The sequence below is a fragment of the Myxocyprinus asiaticus genome, chromosome 37 (genome assembly GCF_019703515.2).
Source record: "Myxocyprinus asiaticus isolate MX2 ecotype Aquarium Trade chromosome 37, UBuf_Myxa_2, whole genome shotgun sequence".
Taxonomy (NCBI): domain Eukaryota; kingdom Metazoa; phylum Chordata; class Actinopteri; order Cypriniformes; family Catostomidae; genus Myxocyprinus; species Myxocyprinus asiaticus.
Window position 1 is genome coordinate 40,768,282 of NC_059380.1, and position 26,724 is coordinate 40,795,005.

Genomic DNA, 26,724 nt, shown 5'->3' on the forward strand with positions numbered 1-26,724 from the left:
TCCTGTTCACCTTTTTGTGAGTCAAACAAGAATGGCTTACTGAAGCTATCACCTTTGGTATGTGTTGGCTCTTGGTGCCTCCGTCCCAGTCACTGAATTGACGACCATCGTTCATGATTTAATCATTGTCTGAGTCAAATGTAAATATAATGGCTTAGGTGTGGACCTTCATTTATGTCTATGATAATTAAGTAGTCTGAGTGATATAGTTATGCTGATTGGATTAAGGGCTGGTGAAACTTTAGGGTCTGGGGAGGGTTCCTACAACTGCTTACTTCCTTTGTACACTTTGTTTACAGTCATCAACTGAGTACTTTGTCTTCTCGTGGAAGGACAGCCCTGTAGTTAAAACTACAATTATAGCTCATTGTTTTAGACTTGATGACTGCAGCGCAAGACAGCAAGTTCTGACCTGTAGACTGATGCTCCTGATGTTCTACAATAAAGAATCCTACTGAAGCTTTACCCAAGTCTCCTGGTCTTCACTTCTGAGTTTCCAACAGATGTTAACAAAAACCATCCTGACAAAAGACTTGGGCCTCTCAAGATGAGTGTGCATACCATGAAGTAAATCAGCATGGCATCGTTGACCTCTCTCTGTTGTTTATAAGCAAACTGAAGTGGGTCAGTGTGCCTTTCCACCTCCTTCTGCAGCTGCGGAAGAATGAGCCTTTCAAAACTCTTCATTACAAGAGATGTTAATGCTACAGAGTGGTAGTCTTTCTTGCAAGTAGGGTTGTTCTTTTTGGGTATCGGACAAATGATAGAAGATTTCCATATTAAACAGTTCACAAAAGACCTTTGACAGTTGGCATCCCTGGGTTTTCCTTTTAGAAAATACTTCTCCACTTTCTCTCTGTACTGTCGATTGTTTTGTCACCTCTGGTAGCACACATAATGTACTGTTGATAACTGGGCATTGTTTTGTTAAGTCTACAGCCATTGAAATCCCAAAATATTATTATGTTCGAATCAGAAGACATGTTTTCAATGTCATGTACACATATTGCTATTGCTCGGGTGACGTTTCCAGCAGGCAGAATATAAACAAGCACCAGAGCAAGTTGCCCAAACTCTCTGGGTAAGTACTTTGGCCTGAAAGTCACAGCAAGTAGCTCTATGTCCGGTGGGCAGCATGTCTCCTTTATGTTAACAGTCCTGCTCCATGATTTATTTACATAAACACATTACCCCCCACCACATTTCTTTCCACTACTTGTGATATCTAACTGGGATCCCAAAGCCATCTAGAAAGAGTTCTGAGTTCGGTATTGTGTGTTCGAGCCATTACTCTGTTATACAAATCAGAGAGGCTTCTCTATATCCCCACAGACAAGTAATATTCACATGTAACTCCTCCAAATTGTTACGAAGAGATCGGACATTCGCTATAATTATAGACGGTAGTGGAGGACATACCCCAGTTCCAGTCAGTTTCTTCAATCTCTGCCTGATTCCTCCCCTCTTTCCCCAATTTCTAATGAGGACCTCACACCGCTCCCCGTGGCACTCTCCACGTGAGGCCACCAACAGCTCTTGGCAGGCCTCCAAGGTCGGAATCATGCCATCCATACCTCATAACTGTAGTAAGTCCTCCTGGCAGTACTGCAATGATCCTCCCCCAAACTTGTGCGATCCATCCATATTTTTGCATTAGCATCGCTGAAAAGTACGTTTCTTATTTAGTCCAGGTCCAACATTAAAAACTCCATTAGACTGTGAGTTTAAAGCCTCCTGTAGACATAACAAAACATCAAACATGCAGACAAAATTAAACACCGCACACTTTATGTACGACACCATTGCACGCGTCGCCATTACAGCACCACCCACAATTAAAGCACTGCATATTGCAAGAACTTTATATTGTATATCACCGGCAAGATCTTGTCTGATAATTACAGATCCCTTGTTAACAAAGAGGGAACAGGTAAACTATTCCTACTTGCTGACGTCCTGTTGAGGTTTACTGTTTACACACAGTTTTTAAGAAGGTTTGGATTAGATGATTCACCCTCTATAACTGTAAGTAACACAATATTACAGTATTACTTCACTCTGTGATTTGAGATCGATTCTTCCTGTCTGTGTTGTCAAAGATGTGATATCTGTTCCCACATTTCTCAATCAGCCATTGGAGGGCTTCACCTTCACTCTCAATGTGCTCCTCGATTGATAAGTCTAGGAATCTGTTGCCACATGAACAAAACTATGGTGTGTCTCCAGATGTCCTCCCCGAAAATGGCCATGTACTCTTCAATGATCCTTTTTTGTTCATTCTTAAACAATTCAGGAACTGTTAAGACACGGGACTGAATTTGTTTGGGAAATACTTCCACCAGCCTGGCATGTCCATTACAGTTATTGATCTTCCATTCACATCACCACACCTTTTTTTTCTTTCTGTCTCAAATAGTTAATCAATGAAGATGGTGTTTCCTGCTAAATTCTGCCCAGAAAAAAAATAACCCCAGCAGGACAACTGTCAGTTTTATTTCTCTTTCTGTGAATCTCTTAGTAGTATGTCCTCATCAAAATTAAAATGTTTACTGCCACAACACCATCAATCTTCTTAAGCAGTTCTTCAACATACCTTTATTTACAACATAAAAAATTGATATCTGTCTCCACATCTCAGTGTGATCTTCTGCAGATGTTCTCCTTGACTCTTTATGTGTTGCTCAGTGAATTTCTCCTTCAGTAAATCTGTTCATATAAAGAGTACTAAGATGTGTGACCAGATTCTCTTTCCATAGAGATTAAGATTCCTCAATGCTGATTCTGTGTTCTTGAGTAAAAGGCAAACTGAGATCGATAACCTGGTATCCTGGTGGACTCTTGAAGACACTGCAAACTAGTCCCTGTTTCAGAACCGCTGTCGTGTTTCTTAACTTGAACACTCTAAACCAGCCTGGAGTGTCAACAAAAGTGACTGTCCATCCATTCACTGGACTGTCTCGCTTCACAGATGTGACATGAGATCTGTTAGATTCAACCTTATTGTCTCCTATGAGGCTGTTAATGATGGATGTCTTGTTCGACCCCTGATATCCCAGAAAAACAACCCTAAGATCTAAAACAGACAAACAGATGAGTTGAAAGTAGTGGTTTTTAGTGACTAGTGGTTATTTAGACAAATGCAATTAAATCTTACATGCTCAAAAAAGTGCAAAACTGATGTCAGTCCTACATTGGCCTCTTAATATACCTATATTTCTTCTAAAAAAAAAAATCACATTCAGAGGCCAGAGTTATTTTCATAAGAAATACTTTTTTAAAGGACACTTACAGGGTTAACAACCATTACTGTTCATTCAGCTTAGAAAGACTGAATACTATTAAGTGACAAGTAAACACTACATATCTAAATATTAACAAATATAAACTTTTCAAGATCAGTTAAATGGTCTGTAACAAGCTGATTTGAGATGTCACCACATTGCTGAACTGAATTCATCCATATTACGTATTTGTCCTATTTTCTCCAAAGTTTGGAGAGAAAAAAATCAGAAAATTGTAACATTGTAATTATCTGACCAGGAGAAATTTACAAGAATACCACAAAATACAGTTGTGCAGACAGAAAGTAAAATAGTTTTGAACTGTTGCTTTCTTCAACCACCCCTCTGTGGCCCTCAGTTTTAAGATCATAATGCTTTATTTTTGAAGCAAGGAGTTTTTCTGCCTTGCAAATAAATAATTGTATCAGGCCAAGTAACATGAAGACTTAGAGACAGCTACTGAACTAACAGACTAATTGTCTTTATGAAATATTTATCGGCCAGTGTTGGATATTTAATTGGCTTCTAAGTTCTGTCTATTTTCTGTTTAGATAACTTTTGCCATTATCTAGGTTTATACCCTTTATAAAAGTTATCTCTTGAAGAGCGTATGCCAGCCTGAGTTGCTGTGTGCATGTGATAATAGCAGAGCTGTGTGCATTCATGCATAAAACTGAGATAAGGACACTACTTGTAAAAAAAAACGTTTATACAACCTTTAGTGATGTTACTTTGAAATGCGTAGTAAACACATTTCAGATCAGAACGATGCTTGTTCATTTGTCTGTCTCTTTTTCATTTCACATATGTGTTAAAACTATATTGTGAACTGTATCATTAAGCTTTTTAGTTCAGACACACTTGTGAAATGTAAAAACTGTTTATTACTTTTTCTCCATAGAATCATAGTTGTGGTTTTTGAATATGATTGTTTTTATACCTAATACTGCATGTTTACTTAACTCTGTTTCAAACAACTTACACAAATATAGAAAGTGCGGTGACAGGTGTGCATTTATAGCAACTTTACAACGCCGTTGAATGTGACTCATCTAGACAGAATCTTGAGTCAGAACTGCTTTTTCAAACAAGTTGCTGTCAACTCTACATAAATACCATTTTAATTGCATCAATGTGTTAACCTTAAATAAGCACTGCAGCAACATTTCAAAACAAAAGTTATTCACTTATGGTAAAATATTAATATCCAGGTATAGTCCAGGCTAGGTGTGCATTAAACCATTTTAATGCACAACATGGGGGTTGCAGAGCATTTAACACACATCATGGGTAATTCTGTTTATACCATGGTCACTTGCCAGCATTGCAAAGTTAAAGTTGTTATTGATTTTTGCAGCACAAGTTTGACTGGAAAAAATACAAATAACCTACATGTTCATCTACAGGTCAGTAGATGACTTCTAAATCAGACACAGAGATAAAGTAGTGTGACCACACACTTTGTAAAAATGTGAATTTAAATGCACAGAAATAACAATAGTCACAATGTAGAATGGTTGGCACTCCTAAGAACATGTCATATTTCATTTTTATTCATTGTCATTTTCACATTACTGAAATTAATTTCACATCTCTCTGTTACCGGCATGTAACCGCGGCTCGTCTATAAGGGCAGGTAGGGCAGAGCCTCACCTAAACTATTATCCACTTGAAACATGGATCCATATTATAAACTGCCAATAATGAAATTTAACCCATTAATGTGTTCAAAAAGTTTGACACATGTATTTAAATGCAGGTCTATAATATGATAGATTTACGAGCATGTAATTGAGTCCTCACAAACTTCACAGCGCCCCTCATTTTTTCCAATGAAAATCTTTAGTAAAATATGGTACTGCAACAAGCCCTAGACCCATTGGGGCAGAACCTAATCTGCCCTGCTTGCTGCTTAACGTAGTGCCAAGCCCAAGTTAACTAGTATTAGTGCACGCCAGTAGTGTGACAGAGTGTGAACATGGCGAGCTCTACCGATGAACTTGTTTATAACAGCGTGTTGATTCTATTGCAAATTTAAGACAAACTGGCAAACAAACAACTCTGTCCTGAGAAGCCAGATATAAAAATTGTTTGGCAATCAAAAGACAAGAGTAGTTGATATGACATTGTACGTATCCTATGAAGTAGTGTGTCAAAAAGCTTTGGCTCTGTGGTTGTGCTTTGCTGGAAAAAAAAAAAAATCTGTTTCCCACATTAAGCATACTTTTTCATTCTTCTTTTACAAGGGGACAGGTGACTGCAGAGTAGCGTATGTGTATGTGATATGAAACATTTTCTACTGTGAACCTATTTACTACTAGAAACATTTACTGTGATACTATTGTTACTATTAAGCATTTCGTTTTTTAGGACTTTGCAAATGTGTAAATAGCATGTAGATAGTTCTGTTGTATGTGTGGGTGTGTCCGTGTCAGTGTGTGTTTTGTTAGTTGTTGCTTTAATGACTGCTTTTGGACTTCAACCTGAACAGATCTATTGGCAAATGGAAAAAGAAAGAGCAAAAGTACAACGATAAAGTAAAGCAATTGCCAAATGCTTTTTTTAAACACAATTTAAAAGGTGCATTTACCGCATTGACTTCTTAATGTACCTTTTTAATTACATTTTAAACATGCATCAAATACATGATTTATTAATGCATTAATGTTTTATTGTCAAATATAATGACATTTTTAGACATGAATTAAATAAACTAAATTAAACCTGTTGTCACATCCACACCAGACTCCCTCTCTCACTCCACACTCTGCTCTCTCTCCCTGAAGCACTAATCACTCACACCTGAGCCCAATCCAGCACTCAATCACAGTATCTCTATAAATCCTCACCCCACCACTCCATCCTCGTCTAGTCTCTGCAAGGAACACTCAGACTTACCTGCTCTTCCTACGTACGTGAAGCTCCAGTCGTTTACCCAATACCCAATCTTCTCGAAAAGAGTAGGGGTGTAACCCCGGTGTCCTGGCCAAATTCCCCCCATTGGCCCTTATCAATCATGGCTTCCTAATAATCCACATCCATTAATTGGCTCTATTACTCCAGTCTCTCCTTTCCACCAATAGCTGGTGTGTGGTGAGCGTACTGGCGCACTATGGCTGCCATCATATCATCCAGGTGGATGCTGCACACTGGTGGTGGTTGAGGAGAGTCCCCTGTTCACTGTGTAAAGCGCTTTGAGTGTAGTGTCAGAAAACGCTATATAAATGTAACGTTCATTCATTCATACATTCAATATTCCTTGTCTCCGTGATCCCAAGGACTCATCTTCCTCTGACTTCCTGGATTGGCTCTCCTTCTGCAAACTCCCTGCAAACACTACCTCTGTCATTGAAGTTAAGTTACCAATCTCTCCTATAACATTTGACTTACCCAAAGATCTTCTTCATCAATAAAGCTCCCACTATTGGGTTCAACCCTTCTTCTGTGTCTGTGTTGTGGCATGACAGATGACTAGACCCACCTTGAACCCAGCGGGAGATCCAAATAGGAACATGAAGCTGACGGGCACATTTATGGAGTTGTTTAAACAAAATCTTCCACTTCAGGAATATGCAACCAAGTTTTGTCAACTCGCTGCAAAAACCACATTATCCGACTCCTGCCTTAGAGACATTTTTCATATGGGACTGACCTTCCACTGGTGGACAGCTTTTCCGGAGGTAGGAAACATCTCTTCTGGAGTATGTGCAAGTCACATTAGCGATCCACTACCACCACGCTGGTCAGAGGAGGTCATTCCCATCACCGCGACCCACAAGGTGACTCCTCTCAACATTTCCCCCTTACACTGTGGGTTATGGCAGGAACCCACCGCCACCTGCTCCGATGACCACGGAGTTTACCTCATGGTGTACAGCACTATCTTCCAAAGTGGATGATCCCCCACTGATGTCGGTGTGTTTGGCCATGAAGACAATTCCTCATGAGTTATCAGCACTCATGCTTGCCACTGTAAATGAGCCAGCGCCCATGCCTGCCACGGTAAACGAGCCAGCGCCCATGTCTGCCACGGAAAACCAGCCAGAGCCAATGCCTGTAGCCTCGACCGTTCCCGCAACAACGTTCCCAGCTGTCCAAAAGAAGAGGAGAAGGGCTCCCACTCCCCAGTTTCTGCCAGTGCTCACGACCACGGAGGTCATTCCCCGGTCACTGCCAGTGCTCCCCGGTCGCTGCCAGTGCTCCCAACCATGGAAGTCATTTCCCAGTCACTAATGGCTCCTTGCTCCAAGCCTTTCACGGCTCCTTGCTCCAAGCCTTCCACGGATCCGCCCCTCGAGTCTTCCATGTCTCTGCCTTCACTGGCTCTGCCTCCCATGACTCCGTCTTCCACGGCTTCGCCCCTCGAGCCTCCCATGGCTCCGCCTTCTCTGGCTCCACCTCCCATGACTCTGTCTTCCACAGCTCCGCCCCTCAAGCCTTACGTGGCTCCGCCTTCCGTGGCTTCACCCCTAGAGCCTCTCACGGCTCCGCCTTACGCGGCTCCGCCTCTTGAGCCTTCCTTGGCCCCACCTTCCTTGGCTCTGCCTTCCATGGCTCCGCCCATCAAACCTCTCCTGGCTCTGCATGACTTCATCGAGCCTCTCTCAGCTCCACCTGCCTTCGTCGACCCTTCCATGGCTCCGCCCTCAATCCCTGGATCTCCACCTCCTACGGCTCAGCCCGTTCCACCACGGTCTCCACCTCCTAAACCTCTTATCCTTACTTCTGCTGCTCCACCTGCCTATGTCAAGCCTCCCTCGGCTACACCCTCTGAATCTTCCACGACTCCGCCCTCAACCCGAAACTCCACCTCCTATGATTCAGCCTGCTTCACTATGGTCTCCACCTCCTAACCTTCCAACCCCTATTCCAGTTACTCCGCTTCCAGATCCGCCTGTGGCTCTGCCTCAAGTCTCCACCTGCTGTGACCAAATTACCTCCAAAGCCTCCTGACCCTGTCCCTACTCTGTGGCTGCCTCCCAGGCATCCTGACCCAGTCCCTGCCATGCGGTCACCTCCCAGGCCTCCTGACCCAGTCCCTGCCATGCAGTCGCCGCCCTGGCCTCCTGACCCAGTCCCTGCCATGCGATCGCTGCCCTGGCCTCCTTACCCAGTCCCTGCCATGCGGTTGCCGCCATGGCCTCCTGATCATCCACAGACTCCTCCTTGGCCTCATTATAGCCTCCTGGATCCTTCCCTATCATCTGTTCCTTCCTGCCCTCCTAATCCATCATTGGGCACCAAGAGTTGCCTTTTGGGAAGGGGGGGTGGGGTTGTCACATCCACACCAGTCTTCCTCTCTCACTCCACACTCCTCTCTTTCTCCCTGAAGCACTAATCACTCACACCTGAGCCCAATCCAGCACTCAATCACATCACCTCTATAAATCCTCACCCCGCCACTCCATCCTCATCTAGTCTCCGCAAGGAACACTCAGACTTACCTGCTCTTCCTACGTACGTGAAGCTCCAGTTGTTTATCCAATATTCCTCATCTCTGCGATCCCAAGGACTCATCTTCTTCCTCTGACTTCCTGGATTGGCTCTACTTCTGCAAACTCCCTGTAAACACTACCTCTGTCATTGAAGTTAAGTTACTGATCTCTCCTATAACATTTGACTTACCCAAAGATCTTCTTCATCAATAAAGCTCCCACTATTGGGTTCAACCCTTCTTCGGTGTCTGTGTTGTGGCGTGACACCTGTCTATCTATTTTTCCATTTATAAATTGTTTTACTTATTCATGTTTATATTTTCAAAATAATAGATTGACCATTTCTTCTTCTTTTTCTGTTTTTTATTGGCACTTCTCCGCTTCCATAGGGATAGAGCACTAGGCCCTCCATCAGTGAAATTGTCAGATGTGTTTGAGTAATAAGGCATTTCTTATGGGAGAGTGTTTTTCCCAAGGACTGTGTTTGTTAGGAGTTGTTTAGATATGCAATGTGAAGTTGAGAACATGCACGCATACTGCTTACATGCCCACGAGTCTCTCTCTCAGAGCACTCTACTTTTTTTTTTTCTCTTTTCCCCAAAGGGAATGTACCCTAAATTAAAGTGACAGAGGAAACAAATAAAGTTAAAACTAATACACAGATTCTCAATGTAAGGTAAATGATAAAATGGGGAATACATTTGTAAATACATTTTAAATATTTAAGTGTTGTATTTTGTCAATGTAAAATTAAATAACAAAATGACAATTATTATGACTTGCCAAATTAAACATTGAATTCCAAAATTAACTGACAATAATGGCTTAACCCAAATCTGAGGTTACAAAGGTAAGATAAATTATCATAAAATAAATTCTTTCACTTTCACTTGTGTTCCAGGAAGTTCAGCTGCCATATTCTCCGTCATGTTGGTTTGTACTGGTTTAGTTTTTTAGCAAGGTATCACAGTCTTCATTTGGATAACAAAAAAGAAGGCAAGAATACGAAAAATGGAGAAAGGTAAATTTCATGGTCAAGCTGTCAAATGTCACTGTCGTTTGAGTTCTACAGATGTTACACATGCTTTACATGTGTAAAATGTCTCCTGTAAAATGAATAGAAAGTAAATTGCTTGACTTATTATCTTGTTTTGTTATTTGTGTATGATTTAAATGTGAATGTTTTATGTTTTGAAAATTAGCCATTTACATCCAGAACATTGTTCTAGGAAATGTATCATTCTTGTTGGATAACAAGAATTGGGCTGTTGGTTTGTTTATCTGTCACTTAGTGAACATTGATTTAACATATTCAAGAATTTAAAAGGGACACTGGGGTGTCATATACTGTATAGGTCAGTTTTAATTTCTATCAAAATGATCTTGTGTACTATTATGTTTTCTTCATGCATTTCATATTTTAATTTAATCATCTTTTCTCTTCCCATTCTTATTTTATTTTTTTATTTTTTTCCAGAAGTAAGAGCAGTTGTTTTGGGTCCCCAGTACTTTGAGAAAGCATCAGTGCTTAACAGTATTTTAGGTGAAGTCGAGTCTAATGAGTTCTTTGTGAAGTCTGTAAGGAAAGACAGTGAAGTGAATGGTAGGATGATCACTCTGATTAACACACCCTGTTGGTGGAAGGAATACGGTATGAAAGACTCACCAGAAGTTGTCAAACAGGAACTGGTGTGCAGTGTCTTGAAGTGTCCACCAGGACCTCATGTTTTTCTATTGGCTATTGATCTCAGTTTGCCTTTTACTCAAGAACAGAGAATCAGCATTGAGGAACATCTTAATCTCTTTGGAGAGAGAATCTGGTCACACGTCATAGTGCTCTTTACACGAACAGTTTCATTGAACGACAAATCCATTGAGCAACACATACAGAGTCAAGGAGAAGATCTGCAACAGATCATACAGAGATGTGGAGGCAGATACCACATTTTTGATATAGTAAATAAAGGAAATCGAGTTGAAGAACTACTTGTGACGATTGATGGTGTTGTGGCAGCAAACAGTGGCAAACATTTTGAAACTGACAATAAAAAACTTCTTGAGGTGCAGAAAAAGAGAGAAGACATCCAAGAGAGAGCAAAAGCCAGACAAACGATGGTGCAGGAAAAAAGAGAACTGCTGAAAGAAAAAGGTAATTAAATAATGTGTACATTTGAGATAAAAGAATAGCTTGCTATGATTAGATATTTTAAATATATCTTTATAAATCCTGACACTCTTATTTTCTCTTGAAGGAGATGTGTTATCAGTCCAATCACTGAGAGTTGTACTGGTGGGTTGGATCCTTTCTGGAAAAAGTTTAGCAGGAAACACCATCTTGAACCAGGACATATTTAAAGCAGAAAAAACAAAAAAGTATGTACAAGGTTCTGGTGAAGTGAATGGAAGGAAGATAACAGTGACAGACACGCCAGGCTGGTGGAAGTATTTCCCAGCTAAATTCAATCCAGAGATTGTGAGGACCTCAATTCTAGAGAGTATTTCAGAAAGTGGGAAATCTCCACATGCTGTACTCTTACTGATTCCTGCAGACACTTCATTTCAGCAAGAACAAAAGAGGATCATTGAAGAAAATATGACTACTCTCGGAGAGGACGTCTGGAGACACACCATAGTTTTGTTCACATGGGGCAATGTATTTCCAGACATCTCAATCGAGGAGCACATTGAGAGTGAAGGTGATGCCCTCCAGTGGCTGATTGAGAAATGTGGGAACAGATATCACGTCTTTGACAACACGGACATGAAGAATCGAGATCAAGTCACAGAGCTGCTCCAGAAGATTGATCAGATGGTGGCAGAAAACTGTTTGTTTCGTCTCGACACTAAGTGTGATGCAGAAATGAATCTTCATAAGACTGACACACAACAAGATCTGGATTTAGAGGAGGAAATAAGTCTGGATCCACAGCATGTGCTGAAAATACTAAGCGATGAGCTGAACAACAGATTAAATGCAATAACAAATATGGCAAAAGAAATACTGATGGATTTCACTGAATATGATGACCTCGCAAGTCAGAGAAGTTTGTCAAACCCTCCAGATTGTAAGTTAGAAATGTTAAAATGAATCGAGTTCTCTCTATAATTCCAGTAATATAATGTTTAATTTACAGTTAAAGAAGAAGAATCAAATAAACCTTCCGAAACACCGATCAGCAAACATCAACAGGAGATCAGTAAGTAGGGTTTCAAGTAGTGCTTTAAAAAACATTTCCATTTATCTGATTGTAGTTTCAAGAGTTGTATTTGTTCCTCTAGTCCTCTGTGATCAATAATAAGTTACTCTTTCATTGCAAGAGCCAGTTGATGAAAAACTCATGAATAAGATTGAGAGAGAAGGAAGCAGATGGGAATCTATAATAATGGAGGGGTTCTGGAGGATTTTGCAGAAATATAAAGCATCAAGTGGTGAGTCACTGAACTGGCAGCAAAGACATGTTCTTACACAATGATAAATGAATTGGCATAGCTTTAATCACAAGGAAATTAAACAATTTCTCTGGCCAAAATCACATTCTCTGCCACTCATGTATACTCTTTTGAATTCATAATATCTACAGATGAAAATGTGATTCAAAGTTCAAAGCGTGACATGTTGAGGTGGATTCAAAGAAGTGAGGGATACAGCACTTCTGGATATGAAACAAGCTCCAATCTTAGTGATCCAGCAGAAGATCCACAGAATACAGACATATCAGAGGACAATAATTGCTTAAGAGCAACAGGCAGCATAGCCTTAAATAAATGACATGCTCTTGCACTCAGCTGGACCGAGCACAACAGAAAGCAAAGATCTCAATAGACCTTATTCCCGCTAGCGCCATCTTTGATTTTTAACGGGAATGAAAACAAGGCTGTGAGGGATAGAGGTACAGTCTCTTCAATGGCACGAACGAATAAAGCTGTATAAAGCTCTGTGGGGGCGTGGTCAAGCATCCGTCTGGATAGAGAGAAAGCGGTAAGGGCACTTACACCAGAGCTAGATTATGTTTAACACCTGTTTCTAATTCAAGTGAGCACGGGGAGAGCGGCATATAAGCAGCCATGCCAACAGCAGAGGAGAGAGAGTCTGACACAAGGAAGGCCACGGTGCTCCTGAAGCTGTTACATTTAATCTGTTATGTTTGTGAAGCTGATGTGTTTAAGTGACTACGTGCCTGTGAATCTGATGAGTGTCTTTACCTCCAAAGCCGAGACGAAGTCTATCCCTCACAGCCTCGTTGTCATTCCCATTAAAAATCAAAGATGGCGCTCGCGTGAATTTTTCAATATTCAATCTTGACACAATGTTCTAAAAACACAGCTTGTGTGACTAGAGGTGCTGAAAAGTAGTGAGAGTTTTCAGGGGGGATGGATAATCAAACAAGCAAGTACAACCCCCCTCCAATATTTCTAACATGATCAATGGAAACATGTAGATGCTTCATGCTGCAACTCCCTAATTGTAAAGCCAAACCTACGCCTTTGGACGTGACGCAACCGAAGTAAGGGCGCTTGCACACTAGAGACATTTCCAACAGAAGGGAATGTGAAAAGTCCATTTTGAAGGCGATTACCACAGAGGGAAGAGGCGGTTCAGTTTGAAAACAAGCAGCAATCCAGTGGCTATCGCAGACAGAGATGGCTATCTAACATATAACTTTTCAACAATGTACCAGTAATCACTTAAACACAACTCTTTGTAGCCTGGCAGAGAAAGACAGTAAAGGACAGGGAATGAATACACCGCATGTATGAGGTTTTTCCATCATGTTTTTATTTATTTCAAAACGCAACTAGTCCCATCTTTCCGAGATTCTCATTGGACAACGCATGCTTTTTGTCAGAGTGCGTTGCAGCAAAAGTTAAAATGCTGTAAACTTTTGTTCACAAGGCAGTGCTTCACTATCGCAAACCCTTGAGTTTTCCCTCTCCGTCCTTCCGACACACCATCCCCATTGAAATGCATTTGTAGCGTTCTCTGACGCAGCATAAAATCGGCTCTGATGAAGAAAAAACATGAACAATTTCAAACAAGAATGGACTTTCAAGTTTAGGTTGTATTCATTAACATTACATAACTTGGTCTAACAAAGAACAACATTTTAATAGCACTTATTAATCTTAATCAATGTTAATTTTCAACATCTACTAATGCATTTTTTAAATTAAAAGTTCAGTATGTTAAGATTAGTTAGTGCATTACGAACTTACAATGAATAATTGTATTTTCATATTTTTCATCAATAAAATTAACTAATTATTGTTCATTATTTGTTCATGATACCTTCAGTTACTAATGTTAACAAATACAACCTTATTGTAAAGTGTTACCATTTGTTTTTTATGCAGTATTACTGTATCCATGTGAGGAGGCAGTATATGTCGATGCATTTATGTCATCAGTCTGATTTACTCTCTCTTATAAACCATTGTTGAAAGCACTTTTTAGTTGTTGTTTGTTGTTTCTGTCTCAAGTTAACTGTACATTTTTGAATTTCCTGCTAGGTGGAAATGTTTCTCATGACAAAATAAGATGAAAGCTAACACAGATTTACAGTTTTATTTAAATTATACTGTTATCTGTAGATAGAAGCTTTTTGCTGACAAAATAATTCTGGCTCAGCCCGCATGCCCCGAAGAACTTTTCCATTCGGTCTGCTAGAAGCTTATAAGTAAATATTATTTATGATTAAACAATTAAATATATTCATGATCCTAAAGTAGAAAACGTAATTTTTATTCACTAATTTAGGTTAATTTCAGTGGTTAATAAAATAAGTAATAATAAAATAAGCATTTATAAAATAAAATAAGTATATGTAAGTAATTTTACTTGCATGATTTTACTGTTTATTTACACCGTTTTTATTGTTTATTTCATTGTAACGTTTGGTAACTTCCTGTTTTGTGAAGTCTTAAGTTAATTTTCTACTTAAAATTACCATTGATGATAAAAATTAAGGGTTGATTGTTACCGTCATCATGTTTTGTGCATCAAGTGTTGAGGTCAGTGTGCGTGGCTATGTCTCTTGGGACTTTTACCAGTAATGAAAGGTGATAAGAGAGAATATATTATTATTATATTATATTCTCTCTTAACAACTGACTATCAACAGCCTGAATGTCAATACTGTACATTCTATATATACTATATATACTTTTTTATATTTTTTATTTTTATTGAATAATGTGTATCTATATAGTGTGTATTGTATACTGTACAGTGTATATTATTATTTGTATATTGTTGAGTGTAATTATGTGTATATCAGATGTTTAAATTGTGCTGTATGTGCTTAATTTGATGTTATTGTAAATTGGTATATGTCTCATCACTGTCACGACTGCTGTGTTGATCGGAACTGCACCCAAGAATTTCACACACCATTGCACTTGTGTATATGGCTGTGTGACAATAAAGTAATTTGATTTGATTTGATTTTGATTGATTTTGATGTTTTGACTGAACATGTGTTTATATGGTAAGTCTAAAATGTAAAACATTTGAGCATAACGTTCATTTAAATATTACTTAGTTTTGTACCATTACATCAGATTTGTAATTAAATGTTACTGTGTAATCTGGAATGTTTAGATTTACTCACTTTATTCAATATTATGTCATGAAGTTAAGTACATTTTAATTAATTTTATACCATTAAAGTGTATTTAGAAATAAAAATTAAGTAAATCTTACTAGTCATTTTTCTTCAATGGGTTTACCAGGGTTATCCTTCTTTTATAAACTTCTGTCTTAAAATGAATTTGGTTTATTTAGAACGCTTTGTAGCAGGTCATGGGATACTTTATGTGATATTACTGTAGAAGCACATAGATATAGCAGTACAAACAAATAATCTTTTATTAACTTTAAAACACATTGTGACGAGGAGGAGGGCGTGGCCGGGCCGTGAGGGTGCATGGCTGGCGTTGAATCAGCTGGCTCCCCTTTATCTCGCTCTCCCGCTGCCTCGTCTGTCTCTCTCTCTCTCAAACTGGCGTCTCCGGCTCCCCTTTATTTCGCTCTCCCGCTGCCGCATGCATCTCTCTCTCTACCGAACTGGCGTCTCCGGCTCCCCTTTATCTCGCTCTCCCGCTGTCACGTGCGTCTCTCTCTCTACCGAACTGGCGTCTCCGGCTCTCCTTTATTTCGCTCTCCCGCTGCCGCGTGCGTCTCTCTCTCTACCAAACTGGCGTCTCTGGCTCCCCTTTATCTCGCTCTCCCGCTGCCACGTGCGTCTCTCTCTACCAAACTGGCGTCTCCGGCTCTCCTTTATTTCGCTCTCCCGCAACATGGAGTAATATTTGCAATAAATAAATAAATCCTTCCTTTTGTACTGAGATTTCAATCACCACTGAAGACAACAAGAGCCAGAGAAAGAGAACAAACAGGTAAGTGTTTTACTATTTATTGAAGAAAAGTTAGTTTAGGGATATTTAAGAAAGTGCATGAAAATATTTACATTTAGGTAGTCTTGTCCTTGGAAGTATTGTTTGATCCATTTTTATTAAATGTATCGGCAACTCATTACAATAAGTTTATGTCGTGTGTACACATTAACATTACACAATTAATTAACATGAAAAACGAACACTATTTTTACACAATTTAATCATGGTATATGTAAATTTCTGCATATGCTAATACAATTTAACATAAAAAATTAGTAATGCAACATCATTAAGAACTAACATGAAGTAACAATGAACAATGTTGTATGTATAAATTAACATAAACCAAGAATATCAAGATGAGCAAATGCATGAAAAAATATTCATTGTTATTTCTTGAAGCCTAATTTGGAATGTAATATGTTACATGTGCATGTGTATATAACCTTAATGTAAAGTGTATAATTAAATCATAAACCCCAACAAACCCCCCATGATTACACATGGCAAAAATGGCAATAAGTAACGTAATCTCGCAGATTACATTTTTGGGGTAAACAAATCTGATTACTTTTGGATTACTTCCAACTTAACTCTTTAATTTTGATGTCACGTGCATTTCTTATGGGAGTTTCTTTAAATATGGACAGGTTCAATTATATTTGGAAAAAAAAACGTCACAAATACGGCCTCGCTAAAGCAAAAGTGCATTCTGAAGACACATACAAATGCAATTCATGAAACTAAAACTATTTTTATGCCGCTAATGCAATTGGATTACATTGTGAATATGAAATTACATGTATTTGGCCATTTTGATGCGTTTGATGGACAAAACCCTTCCAAACACATAGCTATACATGGTAATATTGCACACAGAGTGATAATTCAAATAATACTTAAAATGTGTTTGTTAGGAGTTAAGAAAGTTAAGAAAACATGCAAACATACATTCAAATGCTTCTTTATATCTGACGTTGAATCCTATGCAGTTGACAGGATATTAACCTTTGGAAGGCAGAGTTTACATTGCACAATGATGTTTTTCCCCCCTCACACCTTAAAAGGGAAATTATCTTTGTACATCAAGCGGTCAAATGCTGATTTAGACCGCTCCATCTTCACCCGGCTAATGATGAGTATCAGGTCTGTGTGCAATTTCACAACCCTCCCCTTCTCCATCTCTTCCGAAAACACTCGAAGACTTACTGAACATATATCGTAGGTAGTCTGATTAAGAGTGAAAAATGTAAAAGATTTAAAAAACAGAAAAAATTACAAATAATGAACAATTTACTGCCGTTGCCTAATTAACATGTAATCCATAATAAAGTAGCTGTAGTCCAATTACGAGTATTTTAAAATTGAATTTAATCCAGTTACAAAGACTTGAATTTTGTAATCTGATTACATATTCCTGATTACATGTAGTCCGTTACTACCCAGCACTGTCAAGGGAACAGTTACCAAGTGACCAGCTCGGCAGGGTATAAATGTAGAATTCAATAGGGCGACAAGTTAAATTTAGTCCATGGGACATCCGGAGCTCCCCAATCTAAGACCCGATACCTACTGTAGCTATCTTAACTGCCAGAGACATTATATGACAATTTAGCGTTCCCCAAAATGTTGAGCTCTCATCCTCACATCTCCATCAAACAGAACCCACCCGTCCCTTTCTCCTTTTCCCATGACACACAGCTTCTTAAATAATCCACCCAACAAGCCACACCTGCGTACGCCAATCCCCTCAACCAAAACTCATCTTAACTTACATTATGCCAAAGGCATGCCCAAAGTTCATCACAGTTCATCTAAGTTCACAGTTCAAGATCATCACACTACTTTCAGCTGTCTCATTGTATTCTGGAATTTCAGAATATTCCACAAATAAAGAGAATTGATTGTACAAGAGGATTGCATATTTATGTTTAAAAAGGAGATATTATTGAATGTATGGAAACGATAAAAAAAGAGAAACTGTACATAAATAAAATGTATTGTATTTACGTACAGTCGATTATTGCCAAGGAGGCACTGCTTCCCTTGCCTCCTTGGAGAAAATGCCACTGGTATGCATTCATTAAATCAGAGACCCTCCACTCGAAATCCCAACACAAGTGGTCAAAAAAGACACAAATTATGAGCAGGTGTAAATAGCGATGGCACCCGTCCACTTTTGATCTGATCGTCCGCACGTTGTTCAGAGATATCAGACCGCTAGATGGCAAGATTGACCATTTAGAATTGAATATTTCAGAGAGCTGTGTAATAATATAACATATACTAATTTTGCAACAAAGTTATAATATACATTTCCTTCAAGAACACTTTTCTTACATTAAGATCATTTAATCTAACATTTGAATCATGAAATCCAGCATTATGAAAATGAAGTAAAATCATTTGAATTGTCAATAAATGACACATGTACAATTTAAGTAGAATATAAATAGTTCTTGATGTTTAACTTTTTTACAGGTATTGATCACTGTCTGACTGAACTGTTGATAATGTGATTTAATGTTGATTTTGTTGAAGATTCACTGTATCCTCTGATATGTCTGTATTCTGTGGATCTTCTGCTGGATCACTGAGATTGGACATTGTTTCATATCCAGAAGTGCTGTATTGCTCACATCTTTGAAGCCACTTCCACACCTCCTGCTCTGATCTCTGGATCACATTTTCATCTGTAGATGTTATGAATTGAACATAGTGAGTGTGAAAATGGCAAAACATAAATGGGTTTCAGAAATGCAAATATTTACACCTATTCACTTTAATGAAGCATTTGCTTCAAGCAATGAGAATCATATTTCTTCCCTGTGAGCTCAAATACTCACCACATGTTGCTTTAGAATTCTTCAAAATGTTCAAGAATCCCTCCATTATAATGGCTTCCCATCTGTTTCCTTCCCTTTTAATCTGATATGCAAGTTTTTCATCGACTGGCTCTTGAAATAAAAGAAGGTGGCAAGGAACACGGGATTAGATACACAAACACTATACAATTTATAATGGCATTACCTGAACATTTAAAGATGATCTCTAAGAAGCTAAAAAAGTGAGACATTCCTTTGAGGATGGAGATATCATGTACGTCATTATGTGAAAAATTAGAAACTGCTCAGATTTCCTGAGAACTTGTTTATAACATTAAAGTACATTTTTACTGCACACTAAATAATATACAGGCTAAAAGTTTAAAAACTAGTATGTGGAGTTAAAATAAACTGAAGACTTACTATCATCCTGCAGAGGTTTTCTGATCATGCATTGTGTCTCCAACAGTTCAGGTGATTCATCCTCTCTAACTGTGAATAACACACAATATTACTGCTATTGTAACAACATGGAGAAATAACAGGCAATTTTAATAGTGCCAACTTACATTCTGGAGGGTTTGGCAAGCTTCTCTGACTTGCATATTCTAGATGTTCACTGAAATCCTTCCCTAGTTCTTTTGTCTTCTTTTTTATCTCCTCAAATCTGTTGTTCAGCTCCTCACTTAGTATTTTCAGCACATGCTGTGGATCCAGACTTATTTCCTCCTCTAAATCCAGATCTTGTTGTGTGTCAGTCTTATGAAGATTCATTTCTGCATCACACTTAGTGTCGAGACGAAACAAACAGTTTTCTGCCACCATCTGATCAATCTTCTGGAGCAGCTCTGTGACTTGATCTCGATTCTTCATGTCCGTGTTGTCAAAGACGTGATATCTGTTCCCACATTTCTCAATCAGCCACTGGAGGGCATCACCTTCACTCTCAATGTGCTCCTCGATTGAGATGTCTGGATATCTGTCAGCCCAAGTGAACAAAACTATGGTGTGTCTCCAGATGTCCTCTCCAAAAATGGCCATGTACTCTTTGATGACCAGTTTTTGTTCATTCTTAAATGACGTGTCTCCTGGAATCATCAAGATTATGGCATTTGGATATTTCTCACTTGCTGAAAAACCCTCTTGGACGGCAGTCCTCACAAACTCTGGATTGAATTTAGTTGAGAAATACTTCCACCAGCTTGGTGTGTCCGTCACAGATATTTGTCTTCCATTCACTTCACCACAATGACTTGTGGACTTTTTTGTTCTTCCTGTCTCAAATATATTATCATTGAAGATGATGTTTCCTGCTAAACTTTTCCCAGAAAAAACCCACCCCAGCAGGACGACCCTCAGTTTTAGGAATGGAAACACATCTCCTTCAAGAAAAAATCATGACAGATTTTATGAGACAATATGAAAAACTCTTATCAGGCAACGCTATGTTCATCTGTTCTGCAGTGTTGGGAAGATAAGTAAAAGCAACAATGCTTCTAACTTAAACACATTTCAGTAGCGTCCCTGATAGCACACGTACGTCACCCAGATGTCTATTTGATGTGTGTGTTTACATCTGGAACACGTATTTTTTTTGGGTGTAATGCATTACCAAGTAATTAATTACTGTAATTAAATTACTTTTTCATTGAAAAAAGTAAAGGATTACTCTTAATTTTTTATTAATTTAATTAGTTACTTCTGATGTAATTGTGTTAAATACTGTATAGACTCTAGAACAATTCTATATAAAACAATAAAGAATTTAAAATCAAAATGTAATGTCTAATGTTAAAATGTATGTTTTCTAATTTAACGCTGCCCCTTTAAATTCTTTGGCCAGTTCATGAATCATTTATTTGATTTTATATGATTTATTTGACAGAAATAAAAGAACAGTTTCATGTCCATCCTTGTATTTTTCATCTGGTCAAGGTTGATCAGGGTTTTAGAAAGTAATTAGTAATAAGTAATGTAATTACTTTTCAGACAGAGTAATTAGTACAGTAATCTAATTACACTGTAGAAGATGTCATTTTAAGAGTAACTTACCCAACACTGGTCTGTACGATGTATACATCTATAAAACGTTTAAAAAACTTTTTTAGAAAGCTAGTTTGTTTTCTAGTTTATAGTAAGTAAACAGTCATGTTCAATTTTATGTTGTCACCCTCTCTGTTTAACCCTTACGGAAATTAACATAATTGTTTTTGTCACGCCTCCATCAGTCTCCACTTTCCCCGCTATCGTCGATCTAACTCTCCAGTCTTCTGAGTCATTCATCATCTCAATCTCATCATCAATCTGAACGCTACTTATACTCGCTGCTTCATCTCATTCATTGTCTAGTCTCATCGAGTACAGTCCAGACTCTACAATCTGCTTCCAAAAGACTCGAGTTTTCTTCATCTTGTGGTTTTATTTTGGTTGTTTGTTCTACTTTCTTTTGACTATTGCTTCAATGTAATCCTGTTATTAAAGGCTCAGCATTTGGGTTTGTGACTAGTTTTACTATAGTATATTGTGGTAACCATGACTGTAGTAACCATGGTTAATTTTGTGGTTACAATAGTTTTACTGCAAATACCATGCTTTATATTCATAAGGGAATATCCCCCTAAATACATATAACTGAACTGATTGCGGAATTAAATAATATCATCCGATTTCTACATATGCAAAAAAATAAATATATATATATACAGTATACAGTGGATATAAAAAGTCTACACACCCCTGTTAAAACAGCAGGTTTTTGTGATGTAAAAAATGAAACAAAGATAAATCATATCAGACTTTTTGCACCTTTAATGTAAAAATTACAACCCATGAAATGCCACTGAAAACCAAAGTGACACATTTCAGAGAAAAAAAATAAACATTTAGAATAACCTAACTGTGTGCACATCCTTTTATAATTGGGTATGTGGCTGTGTTTAGAATCAACCAATCATCAAGCTCATGTGAAATATTACACACCTGTCTTCACCTGAAGTGACTCTGATTAACTCCAAATAAATCTCAGCTGTTCTTGTAGGATTTGTCTGCATGCTGCTACAAGAGCCATGGGCCACAAAGAGCTTACAGAACATCAACAGGATCTCATTGTTGAAAGGTATCACTCAGGTGAGGGCTACACAAACATTTCCAAGGCATTAGATATACTATAGAACACAGTGAAGACAGTCATCAACAAGTGGAGAAAGTATGGCACAACAGTGACATTATCAAGAACAGGACGTCCCTCCAAAATTGATGAGAAGACAAAGAGAAAATTGCTCAGGGAGGCTGTCAAGAGGCCTACAGCAACATTAAAGGAGCTGCAGCTCTTTCTGGCAAGTACTGGTTGCTCCCTACATGTGACAACTATCTCCTGTATTCTTCATCTGTCTGGGCTATGGAGCAGGGTGGCAAGACGCAAGCCTTTTCTGACGAAATGAAACCTCCAAGCCTGGCAAAAACCCATATCCAGTCTCCCAAAACCATGTGGAAAAATGTGTTCTGTCTGATGAGACCAAGATTGAACTTTTTGCCCCAAATTTTAAAAGGTATGTTTGGTGCAAAAACAACACAGCACATCAGCAAAAGATCACCATACCCACGGTGAGGCATGGTGGTGGCAGCATCATGCTTTGGGGCTGCTTTTTTTCAGCTGGAACTGGGACTTTAGTGAAGATGGAGGGAATCATGAATAGCTCCAAGTATCAGTCAGTTTTGGCACAGAACCTTCTGGCGTCTGCTAGAAAGCTGAAAATGAAGAGATCTTTCACCTTTCAGCATGACAGTGATCCAAAGCACACATCCAAATCAACAAACGAATGGCTTCAGCAATAAAACATGAATGTTTTGGAATGGCCCAGCCAGAGCCCAGACCTGAATCCTATAGAAAATCTGTGAGGGGACCTGAAGTGGGCCGTACACAGATGCCCTCGCAATTTGACAGATCGTTTTTGCAAAGAAGAGTGGTAAAATACTCCCAAGTCAAGATGTGCCAAGCTAACAGACTCTTATCCAAACAGACTGAGTGCTGTAATAAAATCAAAGGGTGCTTCAACTCTGTATTAGTTCAGGGATGTGCACACTTATGCAGTTAGGTTATTCTAAGATTTTATTTTTCCTCTGAAATGTGTCACTTTGGTTTTCAGAGGCATTTCATAGGTTGTCATTTTTACATTAAAGGTGCAAAAAGTCATATGATTTCTTTGTTTCATTTTTTCCATCACAAAAACCTGCTGTTATTTACTTTACCTTTTTCTGTCAGCAGTTCTCTTTTCTCCTGAACCTTTAATCGTCTAGCTTTTGCTTTCTCTTGGATGTCTTCTCTCTTTTTCTGCACCTCAAGAAGTTTTTCATCACCAGTTTCAAAGTGTTTGCCACTGTTTACAGTCACAACACCATCAATCTTAACAAGCAGTTCTTCAACTCGATTTCCTTTATTTTCAATATTAAAAATGTGGTATCTGTCTCCACATCTCTGTATGATCTGTTGCAGATCTTCTCCTTGACTCTCAATGGATTTGTCGTTCAGTGAAACTGTTCGTGTAAAGAGCACTATGATGTGTGACCAGATTCTCTCTCCAAAGAGATTAAGATGTTCCTCAATGCTGATTCTGTGTTCTTGAGTAAAAGGCAAACTGAGATCAATAACCAGCAGAAAAACATGAGGTCCTGGTGGACACTTGAAGACACTGCACACCAGTTCCTGTTTGACAACTTCTGGAGAGTCTTTCATACTGTATTCTGTCCACCAGCAGGGTGTGTTAATCAGAGTGATATTTCTTCCATTCACTTCACCGTCTCTCCTCACAGACTTCACGAAGAATCTGCCAGACTCAACTTCATTTCCTAAAATACTGTTTATCACTGATGCTTTCTCTAAGGGCTGGGAACCCAAAACAACCACACATAGCTCTGAAAAAAAAAAAAATTATAAAAAAAGAATGGGAAGGGAAAACAGGCCATGAATTTCATGAGAAAATAAAACAGTACACAAGACAGTTTTGACAGAAATTAAATTTCACTACTGTAAGGGGTTGATAAACAACCCAACTTTCGTTACCCTAGAGAAAGAAACATTTCCTGCAACAACGTTCTGGATGTAAGTGCCAAACATTACAAAAATCATTACACATTTTGTATCCTGAGGACAAAACATGATAAAGGGTTTCATTTCTATTTATTTTACAACACAGTACATGTATCATGTGTAACAAGCATAGAAATCAAACGAAAGTGACATTTGACATCTTGCCAGATTGCCTGCGTAATTTACCTTGATCCATTATTCAAGAGTCTTGGCTTCTATGTTCTTATCCTTAAGAAGACTTTAAGTCCTGGAAGCAAGGTATTCTGGGCCACCTGACAGTATATTGCTCTGGGCCCCTTTCCTATTAAAAAATACAGTTTAGAATTTGTTGTGGGCACCTTTGCACCTGTGGACCCCTAGAATCATTTCCACCTTTAACCCCACTAGATAAGGCCCTGCCTGGAAGAAAAAATAAACCAGTACAAATCTACATGATAGACAAAAGTATATGCCAAATTTACATACTGATACACAGAAACAATAAGCCAGGAACTGCAAATAACCTCTTAAAACCAGAATATCAGATTAGCCTTTATGCTGAGATAGCAATGAACACAAACAAAAACCTGACAACCAGAAGTGATTACACTAAAAATATTTCCCCCAATTAAATGTCAGAAAACAGCCTCAAACAAGGAGACATTGGTATGACTGACAATCAGGAAGAATACAAATACATTTCATCTTCCTTAGGTACTAATAAATACTCAGTGGATAACAAAGAGCTATTTGTTATGTTCAAGAAACGGAGCCAAAGGGAAAGTGGAAATGGTCTTATTGTATTAGTGACAGTACAGACTTGTTCACACAGTGATGGGTTTGCTTACTAGTTACTACACTACTCTGGACACAATTAAAATTATGTTTTCTATAAATCATAACACTTATGTGCCTGTACATGCATACAAATATTTTTAAGATTTACACATTTCAATTTCATAAAAAAAAAAAAATTCCATCAAACTGAATCAAGTAATCTTTAAAAAAATACAATAAAAATAAATACATATTTTGAGCTTTATTATACCACGGTCTATTCGAATACTCGATTCTGACTGGCTGGAATGTGTGCGTTAAAACTTCTTAATGCACAGTTAATTCCAGTCAGTTTAATCACTGATCTATATTAATGCGTGTAGCGTCTACTCTGCAAGAGTTTTATGCCTCTGTTCAAACTACCTCCGGATGCGAATATAGTGTGGCAAGTCTGATGAGTCTCGGAGCTGGGATTAACCGTCACATCACAAAACACAACATCAAGTCATGCAATGCCATCTTTAAATCAACTGTGTAGCACTACAGGAAAAACTGAACAGTCACCAGTGTTCATCAGCCCAGGTCAGACTTGGGGATACTTAGGGATGCACCTGCACTTTCCTCTTACACACCCATAGGCTTGTAAGGAAATTATGGTTTGACATACAGCTATGTTTTGCACAGAGGGGGAAAGAAGGAAACAAGGACCTATTAAATGCGTCTTTCGCCGTTCGGCAAGGCAAGACAAAACTATTTGAACTAATATAATAAACATCATCTAATATTGCTGCACTGCTCAACACACACCCGCTTGATCACGCATCGCTGACTAAAGCGCTGAATGCAGATTGTTTTAAAACGCAGCCTTTAACGGTTTAGTAATCACGCAAGACCATATCGTGATTTCTTTCTTAATTCAATCAAAAAAGTTTCTGGTCTCCAAAAAAACTAATTTTTTCCAGTTATTCATACAGCTTCCTTTTTTTTTTTCTTTTTTTTTTACTAATTTTAATAAAAGTGATATGTGAATCTGATTCAGAATTTTGTTGCATAACTGAAATGAGTAAATCTTAAAAATATGCTTTTTTGTGTGTGTGTTTGTTATGTGTAAGATTTTGCTTGAATTTGAGAATCACAGCTTTAAGAATTTGGTCTCTAGTAAAACATCTATCATTATGTAATGAAATATTTACAATTTATATGTTGCTAGCAAAAAAATAATTTTTACACAGAATAGTCTAGTTAAAATATTTACCAGGAGTGGCTAACTGGTGATGCAAAGTACTTGATATTTAAATGCAAAAATGAAAATTATCTCATCATTTACTCACCCTCATGCCATCCCAGATGTGTGTGACTTTCTTTCTTCTGCAGAACACAAATGAAGATTTTTAGAAGAATATTTCAACTCTGTAGGTCCATACAATGCAAGTGAATGGTGACCAGAACTTTGAAGCTCAAAAGTAATCAATAAGACTCCAGTGGTTTAATCCATGTCTTCAGAAGTGATATGATAGGTCTGGGTGAGAAACTAATATTTAAGTGCTTTCTTTACAGAAAATCTCCACCTTTGACCAGCCCAGACCAACAGGTCGATAAATGTGAAAGTGTAGATTTACAGTAAAAAGGTACTTAAAAATGTATCTGTTTCTCACCCACACCTATAATATTGCCTCTTAAGATAAAGATTTAAACACTGGAGTCTTATGGATTACTTTTATGCTGCCTTTATGTGCTTATGAAACGAGTATTTACTCATAAACAAGTACAAAGACGAATAATAAATACATAAATGTAGAATAATTTTCACATTTACTTGAATCTATTCGTAAATTAACCAGCCGTTTTGAAAAAATATTTTTTAAATAAATCGTTTTTTTTTTAATCAGATTGAACCCTTTACTATAAATATAATCTTATAATTAATACATACAATCGAATATAAA

At 38.2% G+C, this 26,724-nt stretch overlaps 2 protein-coding genes across 5 annotated transcripts in view; one reads left to right on the forward strand and one right to left on the reverse strand.

The window, feature by feature from the left end:
• Positions 1–26,724, reverse strand: part of LOC127428042 (GTPase IMAP family member 8-like) — a 44,478-nt gene that overhangs the window by 17,289 nt on the left and 465 nt on the right. Inside the window, exons 2-11 of the mRNA XM_051676064.1 lie at positions 26,110–26,146; positions 24,209–24,323; positions 23,185–23,847; positions 19,506–20,318; positions 19,360–19,428; positions 18,958–19,068; positions 18,638–18,804; positions 17,171–17,341; positions 6,180–6,228; positions 2,777–3,073 (exon numbers count right to left, since the gene is read on the reverse strand). Coding sequence (XP_051532024.1) covers positions 2,777–3,073; positions 6,180–6,228; positions 17,171–17,341; positions 18,638–18,804; positions 18,958–19,068; positions 19,360–19,428; positions 19,506–20,318; positions 23,185–23,847; positions 24,209–24,218 — 2,350 coding nt within the window. The 5' untranslated portion in view covers positions 24,219–24,323; positions 26,110–26,146. The remainder of the gene's footprint in view (positions 1–2,776; positions 3,074–6,179; positions 6,229–17,170; positions 17,342–18,637; positions 18,805–18,957; positions 19,069–19,359; positions 19,429–19,505; positions 20,319–23,184; positions 23,848–24,208; positions 24,324–26,109; positions 26,147–26,724) is intronic.
• LOC127427556 (GTPase IMAP family member 7-like) lies at positions 9,285–15,153 on the forward strand. Of its 4 annotated transcripts, none has more exons than XM_051675187.1 (7): positions 9,285–9,392; positions 9,618–9,737; positions 10,194–10,865; positions 10,969–11,760; positions 11,851–11,913; positions 12,035–12,145; positions 12,298–15,153. In XM_051675187.1, the coding sequence occupies exons 2-7, from the start codon at positions 9,728–9,730 to the stop codon at positions 12,483–12,485; spliced, it is 1,836 nt and encodes a 611-aa protein (XP_051531147.1). In that variant the 5' UTR covers positions 9,285–9,392; positions 9,618–9,727; the 3' UTR covers positions 12,486–15,153. The 4 variants fall into 4 exon arrangements, with proteins under 4 accessions (XP_051531147.1, XP_051531146.1, XP_051531145.1 ...); XM_051675186.1 differs by having other exon boundaries at positions 9,287–9,392; positions 10,197–10,865; positions 10,969–11,781; XM_051675185.1 differs by having other exon boundaries at positions 9,288–9,392; positions 10,969–11,781.

Bases quoted from the DNA above. Each gene is read 5' to 3' on its own strand.
- LOC127427556 (XM_051675185.1), top strand. The intron at 10,866-10,968 runs GTAATTAAATAA...TTTCTCTTGAAG, and splicing joins AGAACTGCTGAAAGAAAAAG to GAGATGTGTTATCAGTCCAA. The intron at 11,914-12,034 runs GTAAGTAGGGTT...TTTCATTGCAAG, and splicing joins CAAACATCAACAGGAGATCA to AGCCAGTTGATGAAAAACTC.